This window comes from Erythrolamprus reginae, chromosome 5 (assembly GCF_031021105.1).
Source record: "Erythrolamprus reginae isolate rEryReg1 chromosome 5, rEryReg1.hap1, whole genome shotgun sequence".
In the NCBI taxonomy this organism is placed as follows: Eukaryota; Metazoa; Chordata; class Lepidosauria; order Squamata; family Dipsadidae; genus Erythrolamprus; species Erythrolamprus reginae.
In genome coordinates, this window is record NC_091954.1 from 117803557 (window position 1) to 117814291 (window position 10735).

General features: G+C 43.7%; 1 protein-coding gene across 1 annotated transcript; it reads left to right on the forward strand.

Annotated features, from left to right (window-relative positions):
* The first annotated feature begins 675 nt into the window (after positions 1-675).
* On the forward strand, positions 676-7843 carry CLDN16 (claudin 16). The gene is made up of 5 exons (XM_070754183.1): positions 676-814; positions 4212-4314; positions 4887-5051; positions 5149-5340; positions 6691-7843. Exons 1-5 carry the CDS (start codon positions 701-703, stop codon positions 6822-6824), a joined length of 708 nt encoding a protein of 235 aa, XP_070610284.1. The 5' UTR covers positions 676-700; the 3' UTR covers positions 6825-7843.
* The last annotated feature ends 2892 nt before the right edge of the window (positions 7844-10735 follow it).

Consider the following 10735-nt stretch of genomic DNA (forward strand, 5'->3'; position numbering starts at 1 on the left):
CAAAAGTACTTTATGATTTTTATTGTTGACTTCTCTGTGTCATATATAATATAATAATGGGTGTATCATACATGGTTTTTGTATTTATTTATTTATTTTGCCATGTTTATGTATATTGGAGGTGGAAATCCTTTCAGAGCTGTATGCAATGAAATTTCATTTTAATGTACACCAATCATGTGCACTACACTCAAAGTGATAAAGTTATTGTTCTGTTCTGTTCTGTTCTACTCTATTCTATTCCATTCCATTCCTATCTGTTCTGTTCTGCTATTCAGTTATTGTTATTTTCCTATTCATTGTTGTTCTGTTTCATGTGGCTGCTCCGTTTTATTGTTATTCTGCTTTATTCTGCTGATTCTGCTCAAGTGACACCCCCCCCCCCCCTTGAGCTTCGCCAATGGCCTGGTGGAGGCATCGCCTGGAGGTGACCTGCCCTTGAGCCCGTGGCCAGAACTTTCCCTTGGAAGCAGCTGGACCTTCTCCAGAAAAATCCTGGGTCCACCAGGTGAATCCACCTGAAGCTGAGCCAAAACCCAAGCCAATTAAGGAGGACTTTAATGCAGGCACATGCCCTGGTTGCGTGCCGCCACTCACCCCCCAGGGCCCTCCTCCCCTCCCTCCAAGGCACGGGGGCCTTGGGGGTCATTAGCCCATGTCCATCGGTAGGAACAGGGAGGGAGGCTTCGCCCTGGAGAACATGAGACTTCAGCTCCAGTATCTGGGCTGCCTCTCAGCCTTCTTCTCAGCGGGATTCCTCGTTGCAGCCACCTGGACCGATTGTTGGATGGTCAACGTCGATGACTCCCTGGAGGTAAGGACCCAGCAGCACTCGATGTGTCTTTGTGTCTCTTTCCATGGGTGTGTACGTCTGCGTGTAAACGGCAAGGAGGTGGAGAGGGTTGGTAGTTTCAAAATTCTGGACATATATACTGCAACGTCTTGTCGGCGACTATTTCAGCTTCAATCGCAACAACACAAGAGCACACAACAGATTCAAGCTCAATATTAACTGCTTCAAACTTGACTGTAAAAAAATGCGGCTTTTGTAATCGAGTCGTTGAGGGGTGGAACTCATTACCGGACTCCGTAGTGTCATCCCCTAACCCCCAACATTTTACCCTTAGACTGTCCACGGTTGACCTCTCCAGATTCCTAAGAGGTCAATAAGGGGTGTGCATAATGTGCCTTCCGACCCCTGTCCTATTGTCTCTCCTATATCTCCTATATCTTTTCTATACCTATATCTTTTCTTCTATTCTCTCATTGATATATTTTATTCCTATACTCTCTCCTCTTTCTTTCCCTGACAGATGGAGTGACTTTTCACACTTCCCTGGTCCATTGTGTATATTTTACTTGAAGGTGTCCTCTATTACCTTCATTGTGATAAAATACAGGAAATAGTATAAGGGCAGACTAGATGGACCATGAGGTCTTTTTCTGCCGTCAGTCTTCTAAGTTTGTATGTTTCTATTATTGTGTATAGGACAAAATAAATAAATTTTAAAAAATAAAATACATCTCAGAGGACCTCTCATGGACTAGGAATGTGAACATGCTTGTGAAGAAGGAATTCTATTTACTCAGAATAATAAGACCAAAAAATATCCAAATAAGATAGGTATTTAATACTGCATATAATTACTTCTGCCAAGCTTGTGTATGTGCAGCACTGGAAATTAGACAATATCCCCACAACATTAAATTTAATAAATAAAATTTATGACATTGCCAAAATGACATTGGAAATCCAGGGAAAAGATGATAGAGAATTTTATCAAACTTGGATAAGGAAGGACGAATGGGTCAATCAGAAAAAATATCTAGAAGCTTAAATACTTATAAATTGTAAGATCTCCCACAATTCGAAATAAAAGGAAAAGAATATAAGTAATTTATTAATCCTTCAACCAAACATGATGTATATAATATAAAGAAAAATCATTGTTTAGCAAATTCTTCTTTTACAACTGGCGACATAGGTAATATGACTAAAAATTGCATGATTAAGATATAGCAAATAAGTGATATATTATAGCAAAGTATAAAGTATAAAGGCATAGGGATGGAATAGAATAGAATAGAATATTTATTTATTGGCCGTGTGATTGGACACAAGGAATTTGTCTTTGGTGCAGATGCTCTCAGTGCACATAAAAGAAAAGAGACATTTGTCAAGAATCAGGAGGGGCAACACTTCATGATTGGCATAGGGGGTCAAATAAGCAACCAGGAAACAATATTAATAAAAATCTTAAGAATACAAGCAACAAGTTACAGTCCTACAGGCCTAAGCAGGAGGGGATGGATGATCAGAATGATGAGAAAAACTAATAGTAATGCAGCCTTAGTAAATGATTTGACATTGTGGAGGGAATTATTTGTTTAGCAGAGTGATGGCGTTTGGGGAAAAACTCCTTTTGTGTCTAGTTGTCTTGGTGTGCAGGGCTCTGTAGCGATGTTTTGAGGGTCGGAGTTGAAACAGTTTATGTCCAGGATGTGAGGGGTCAGTCAATATTTTCCCCTCCCTCTTTTTGACTCGTGCAGTCTACAGGTGCTCAATGGAAGGCAGGTGGGCAGCCATTGTTTTTCCCGCAGTCCTGATTCTCCTCTGAAGTCTGTGTGGGTCTTGTTGGGTTGCAGAACCGAACCAGACACTTCTAGAGGTGCAGATGACAGATTCATGAATGAAATTGCAGAACCCGCTTGGGAAGCTGCGAGCTGGCGATCTTTGGAGTCCGCAGAGGTTTTATTTTAACCTTGGCTTCCCATGTGATGCCGGCCACCCTCTTCCGGCCTCATTAACCTGCCCTTGAGGCTGTTTGCAGCCTCCACATTTCACACTTCCCCGCTCAAGTGTGAACACTAAACGACCCACCGTGCCAGGGCTAATTCCTGACAGATGGAGTGACTTTTCGCACGTCCCTGGTCCATTGGCTCTCTAAAGATTGCGGGCAGGTTTTGACCTCAGCTCCCTTCCAAGAGGGGCTTTGCAAAGGCCACATGGGCAGAAGGGGCAGCAGAGGAGAGGCTGGGTGGGCGAGGGAGGGTGGGGTGGGTGGGAGACAAGGCAGGTTTCCTCTTTCACCCTCTGTAGCTTAATTTAAGCCCCGCTTCTACCTGCTTCACAAAAATCGAAAGAGACCCCTGAATCAACCCATGAGGATAGAGCTGGAAGGGGTTTTGGAGGTCTTCTAATCAAACTCCCTGCTTCAAGCATGCTAAGCTTTAATGGGTGTGCAGAGTAACCCCTGAGTTAGAATAGAATAGAATAGAATAGAATAGAATAGAACAGAACAGAATAGAATAGAATAGAATAGAATAGAATGAATAGCATAGAATACAATGGAACGGAACAGAACAGAACAGAATAGAATTCTTTATTGGCCAAGTGTGATTTGACACCCAAGGAATTTTATTTGTTTATTTATTTATTTATTGGATTTGTATGCCGCCCCTCTCTGCAGACTCGGGGCAGCTAACAACAATGACAAAAACAGCATGTAGAAATCCAATTAATAAAACAACTAAAAACCCTTATAATAAAACCAAACATATATACAAACATACCATGCATAACTTGTAATGGCCTAGGGGGAAGGAATATCTTAACTCCCCCATGCCTGGCGGCATAAATGAGTCTTGAGTAGTTTATGAAAGACAGGGAGGGTGGGGGCAGTTCTAATCTCTGGGGGGAGTTGGTTCCAGAGGCCTGGGGCCCGCCAAACAACATTGTTTAGGCAATGGGAACAGGAGAAGCCAACTCTGTGGGACCTTATCGGTTGTTGGGATTCATGCGGTAGCAGGCGGTTCCGGAGGTAATCTGGTCCCATGCCATGTAGGGCTTTAAAGGTCATGACCAACACTTTGAATTGTGACCGGAAACTGATCAGCAGCCAATGCAGACTGCAGAGTGTTGAAGAAATGTGGGCAAATCTTGGAACCCCCATGATGGCTCTCGCGGCTGCGTTCTGCACGATCTGAAGTTTCCGAACACTTTTCAAAGGTAGCCCCATGTAGAGTCTTTGGTGCAGATGCTCTAATAAAAATCTCCTGGTCTTTTGCAAGCAGAATTTTATTTCTTGCTTTTCATGAACTGGTGGCTTCCAATGTCTAATTTGGCCTTTGCTACTCTGAAGGCAACGGTGGTTCCCCAAACAGTGGAATTGTCCCCTCCACAGAAATAACCACAGCGTCCTCTCTTCTAGGTGAGTGCCACGTGCCGTGGCCTCTGGTGGGAGTGCGTCACCAACGCCTTCGATGGGATAACCACCTGTGATGAATACGACTCCATCTTCGCTGAGCACCCAGGTAGGTGGGTCTGCCCAGCAGGTGAGGAGTCACGGGGACCCAGGAGGTCATCTACACAGATAGTCCTCAGTGTTCGACCACAAGGGGGGCCAAAATTTCCATGGTGGGGTGAGACCGTTGTTCAGTGAATTTTGCTTGATTTCACGACCTTTCTTGCCACCACTGGTTTTTCCCGAACACCATTACTCTGCTAAAGAAATAATTATCTCTCAATACTGTCAGACTATTCACTAAGTCTGCATTACTATTATGATTAGTCTTCACATCAAGTTCAGGGCTGCACCCAGTGCATGTGAGGGGGTGCCATGATCCAGGGGGGCGCAGTGGTTAGAGTGCAGCCCTGCAGGCTACTTCAGCTGACAGCTGTAGTTCAGCAGTTCAAATCCCACCACCAGCTCCAGGTTGACTCAGCCTTCCTTCCTTCCCAGGTGGGTCAAATGAGGACCCAGATTGTTGGGGGCAAGAGGCAGATTCTGTAAATTGCTTAGAGAGGGCTGGAAAAGTACTGTGGAGCGGGATATAAGTCTAAATGCTTTTGCTATTTTCCCCAACCCACCCTGCTTCTCTTGCAGTGAAGCTGGTCCTGACCCGAATTCTGCTGATCACCGCTGACCTCCTGGCTGGGCTCGGATTCGTGTTTCTCCTCCTGGGCCTGGACTGTGTGAAGTTCCTTCTGGATGAACCAGGGATCAAAGACCGAATCTGCTTCGTCTCTGGATTGGCACTCTTAACAGGAGGTAGCTTGGCCCACAGGGTCCGGTCCTGGGGGGGGGGGGGATAGGGTAGATCGGAGACGACAGCTTCCCTCCCTCCCTCTCTCCCTCTCTTTCACAGGTATTCCTGGGCTCATTGGCTCCACCTGGTATGCCATTGAGGTCTACGTGGAGCGCTCCACCCTGGTCTTGCATAATGTCTTCATGGGCACCCAATATGCGTTTGGCTGGTCTTGCTGGCTCGGGCTGAGTGGTTCTTTGGGATGCTTCCTAGCCGGCACCTTCTTAACCTGCTGCGGGCGCCTTCTCCGAGGTGAGCTAAGACACTGTTAGTACTATGTACATAACTGGTTGAGTTTGGCAAGATATAAAATAAACCAACAATGTATGCTTAATTGTATTGGAACACTATTGCTTTAAGAGTTAGTGTTACGGATGGCCACAACAGGGCGCCAGAAGCATGATTCTCTCTCTCTCTGACTCTCTTTGTTATTCCTGTGGCTGCTGTAGTAAGAACTGTGTGTTCAAATGCTGGTTTATGTATTTGTAAGCTGAACAAGTAAGACTTATAGTTTTGTATATATATTGACTGATTTAATTGTGTATGATTAGGACTGTTTTTGACTAAGATATTTGCCAAAGTAAATAATATTTTATACACTGTGTTTCCTCTGTGTATGTGTATCTTTGACAACTCAGAGGTCACCCTAACCGTATTTCTCTTGACTGCAGATTCTCCATAAACTGCACACAAACATTTGTGAATGTTCCCAACAGTTTCTTTCTCCGCAGTGAGAAATTCAATGACGACACGCTGCTTGTAACGTACATCACTTACAGACGCCATTTTGAAACACGGCTGCCGCTACGCGACCTGTCTGAAGAAACGCAAAATTTACACACACACACTCCTGACAATTCAAATAATGTATATCTAAAGTTTCACATAGAATAGAATAGAATGGAATAGAATAGAATAGAATAGAATAGAATAGAATAGAGTAGAATTCTTTATTGGCCAAGTGTAATTGGACACACAAGGAATTTGTCTTTGGTATAGATGCTCTCAGTGGACATAAGAGAAAAAGAGACATTTGTCAAGAATCATGAAGTTCAACACAATGATGGTCATAGGGGTCAAATAAGCAATCAGGAAGCAATCAATATTAATAGAAATCATAAGGATGCAAGCAAAAGTTACAGTCATATAGTCATAAGTGGGAGGAGATGGGTGATAGGACTGATGAGAAGACTAATAGTAATAGTAATGCAGCCTTAATGAATAGTTTGGCAATGTTGAGGGGATTATTTGTTTAGCAGAGCGATGGCATTCAGGGAAAAAAACTGTTCTTGTGTCTAGTTGTCTTGGTGTGCAAGGCTCTGTAACGACGTTTTGAGGGTGGGAGTTGAAACAGTTTGTGTCCAGGATGTGAGGGGTCAGTCAATATTTTCACAGCCCTCTTTTTCACTCATGCAGTCTACAGGTCCTCAATGAAAGGCAGGTGGGCAGCAGTTGTTTCTTCTGCAGTTCTGATTCGAACCATTACTGTAGGCTGAGGAAAAAAAATGCGGTGCATTACTTTCTGGGCAACCGTCCTACTAGGGCCACGATCGCTGGTTTGCTAAAATCTGTATTCTCTGCCTTTTGTCTCCCGGTTCTTAGATGCCAACTCGGAGAAGGACGTCCATCCTGGTGCTTTAGGGAATGTTTACCTGTCCCCTGCCGTGACAGTCTCCTGCCGTCCATCTGTGCCCAGTGCTACAGCCAAAATGTACGCAAGGGACACCCTGGTGTAAGGATGAAGAGTCAGGGTGTGTGTGGGCACAAGACAGGCTCCAGAATGAAGTACCTCCTTAAAAATCTGGGTGACCTTCACCCTTGGCCACCAGACTTTATTTTGCTTAACGAGCCCTGTAATGTGAGAGACACCTTTGCCGTATTTCACCCGCCCAAAGATGGAAGTTTTCATCCAGGTAGTTTTCAGCTGGCGTATGCCCACGCCTTCAATTAAAGGGAAATTTAGCCAAGCAGACACACACACACACAATAGAGAGTGCAGTTAAAGGTTCTTTATCCAAACAAAAAAGAAGTAAAACTCCCTTTTAAACTTCCAAGGGATTTCTTGTACAAACAAGGCACTCTTGAATACAGACAGATCACGGAGTCCAGGAGTAAAATCCAAGCAATAAACCAGCAACTGTGAGATTTGTCACAGCTACTGTTGTTCAGACATGATAAACACTCACATGTCTTTATATTCCAAAGTCCAGGAATCCAAACAAAGTCCTGAGCACAATCCAGAAACAGCAAGGCACGATCCAAACCAATACGATCAGATAATCTTCCACACTGCGAGGCCGGCACACTGCCAATTTAACAGCAGCCCTAATTACTTGAACTCCACCCAAACACAAGTGGACTCAATTATTTTCTGTAGATTAGATTAGATTAGATTTATTGGATTTATATGCCGCCCCTCTCTGCAGACTCGGGGCGGCTCACAACAATGGCAAAACAGTACAAAATGACAAATCCAATACCCACCAATCCAATTACAATTTTAAGCTAAAAAATTCATAAAAACAACCCCAGAATATATAAAAGCAAGCACACAATCAATCAAACACCAAAACAACATGGGCAAGGGGGAGATGTTTCAGTTCCCCCATGCCTGATGGCAGAGGTGGGTTTTAAGGAGTTTGTGAAAGGCAAGGAGGGTGGGGGCAATCCTAATCTCAGGGGGGAGCTGGTTCCAGACGGTCGGAGCTGCCACATTGTTTAGTCAACGGGACCCGGAGAAGGCCCACTCTGTGGGACCGAACCGGTCGCTGGGATTCGTGCGGCAGAAGACGGTCCCGGAGATATTCTGGTCCGGTGCCATGAAGGGCTTTATAGGTCATAACCAACACTTTGAATTGTGACCGGAAACTGATCGGCAACCAATGCAGACTGCGGAGTGTTGGAGTAATGTGGGCATACTTAGAGAAGCCCATGATTGCTCTCGCAGCTCCATTCTGCACGATCTGAAGTTTCCGAACACTTTTCAAAGGTAGCCCCATGTAGAGAGCGTTACAGTAGTCGAGCCTCGAGGTGATGAGGGCAGGAGTGACTGTGAGCAGGGACTCCTGGTCCAAGTAGGGCCGCAATTGGTGCACCAGGCGAACCTGGGTAAACGCCCCCTCACCACAGCTGAAAGATGTTTCTCTAATGTGAGCTGTGGATCGAGGAGGACGCCCAAGTTGCGGACCCTCTCTGAGGGGGTCAATAATTCCCCCCCCCCCAGGGTAATGGATGGACAGATAGAATTGTCCTTGGGAGGCAAGACCCACAGCCACTCCGTCTTGTCTGGATTGAGTTTGAGTTTGTTGACACCCATGTAATACTTTTGAAGCTGTTCTCTCCGATGCATAGCTCTACGCATGCGTGGGTCTATCATTATTTCATCATCCGAATCTAACGAAGATAAGGAGGATTGCCTTCTTCCTGGACTGTCTGCCAAGCCCCCCCATCCATCCCACCGACACTTCCTTCTTCAGAGGATAATTCACCAGCCGACTCTGTCGGAAGCAAAACAGGCCTGTGACATTTGGACGTTTTCCCCACCTCCACCTCCACAGCCCTTGGGGCAGGAGCTGGGCCAGAGCTAACCACAACAGGTAGCGAGAGAAGGTGCCGACCACTGGGTTGATGGAGATTTAAACGGGCTGCATCCTCTCGCCTGCCTGCTTTCCACACCCAGAATTAATTCATACAGCTGCGTTTGTGCAGGGTTTTCCCCCCCACCTCCCTCTAGACTGCTCTTCTTCTCCGAATTTTTGCAATGCAATTTACCAAGAACTCCAATCGAATTATAGCTGACCCGAGAATCTCCCCTTCCGTGCCTTCCCCTCGGGGAGAATGGTTATCTGGAACAGTTTGCGTGATGATGATGTTGCTAAGAAAATAATTTATATTTGGCGTGTCTCAAAATAATACAAATCTTTGATGTTTGTTCAAATGATATGACAGATTAAATTTAACGAAAGGGAACGTGAGAAAAATCAGCCAAAATGAGAAATATGCAAGTTAATCTGTTATGGATGGATGTGTGTCTGTCTGAAATTGACTTCAGAGGTTGAGAGAGAATTCCAGCTCTGGAATGACCCACAGATTTATTCTTTTTTTAAAATATATATATATTCAGATCGAATAGCTCTAACTGCTAGTTCTCTGCTTTACAATGCAGAGTTCACCAGATCGAATCCCAGTAAAAGAAAGGGGTGTGGCTAGCTGATGAGGCCTAATAAGGCCGAAATGGGACCATCCTAGTCTCCCTTAATTTTAAAAATTCCAGCTGAAAACATTTTAACACATACAGAATATAGTTGTCGGCTATAAATATATTAACTGCCTTGTAGTGGTCCTGGGTTGGGCCTAGAGGCAAAAAGGAGCTGTGACGTTCCTTAAATATACCAGGATGATCCGACTTAAGAAAAACATATAGCCCCTCCCTGGTACAGAGCTGGAAGGATTCAGATCGAATAGCTCTAACTGCTAGTTCTCTGCTTTACAATGCAGAGTTCACCAGATCGAATCCCAGTAAAAGAAAGGGGTGTGGCTAGCTGATGAGGCCTAATAAGGCCGAAATGGGACCATCCTAGTCTCCCTTAATTTTAAAAATTCCAGCTGAAAACATTTTAACACATACAGAATATAGTTGTCGGCTATAAATATATTAACTGCCTTGTAGTGGTCCTGGGTTGTGGGCCTAGAGGCAAAAAGGAGCTGTGACGTTCCTTAAATATACCAGGGTGATCCGACTTAAGAAAAACATATATATATATATATATATATATATATATATATATATATATATATATATATATAATCTTTATTAAAGATAAATGGGGGAGGGGATACAGAAAGCAAAAGGACTATGTAAATATTAGTACAAATTTATCTGAATTTAGAGTATGCAGTTATAAAATAAAATACACACTTACATAATGGAAGAAAATGAAGAGGAAAAGCTAAAGAGAGAGAGAAAAAGAGAGAAAAGGGGGAGAAAGAGAGAAGAAGAAAAATTAAAAGTAAAAAAAGAAGAAGGAAAGAAGAAATATGTTCATCTATGAGTTTATTAAGTGTCGTAAATAGTGTCAACTGATCTGTCGACCTGATTACTCTACAGCTTTTAAGATCTTTACTATCAATATAGATAAAAGTGTTAGGTTTCTAAACTTGGGTTAAAGTTTGGATTTTGTGTTTTTGGATTTGTTTATCCTTTTATCAATGATTCATTTTATAGGTTTGTGGGATAATTGTTTGGATTAGGGTAAAAAGATCAGGATGGAGTTGTATATTGTCTTCTATCCACCAGGTGTCCCATTTATTCCATGCTTTGTAGAACTCTGATTCCTCTTTGTCCTGTAGTTTGAGGGTCTTATTCTTACAATGACAGCTAGTCCTCGCTCTACGACCACAATGGAGCATCAGATTCACGTCGCTAAGGGAGATATTTCTGAAAGTGAGTTTTCCCTCCATTTTAGGACCTTTCTTGCCAGTTGTTAAGCGAATCCCTGCAGGAGTAACATGGCTGTTAAGTGAATCTGGCTTCCTTGTGGACTTGGCTCATCAAGAAGGTCACAAAAAGGGATCACGTGATCTAGAGCAGTGATTTTCAACCTTTTTTGAGCTGCGGCACATTTTTTACATATACAAAATTATGGGG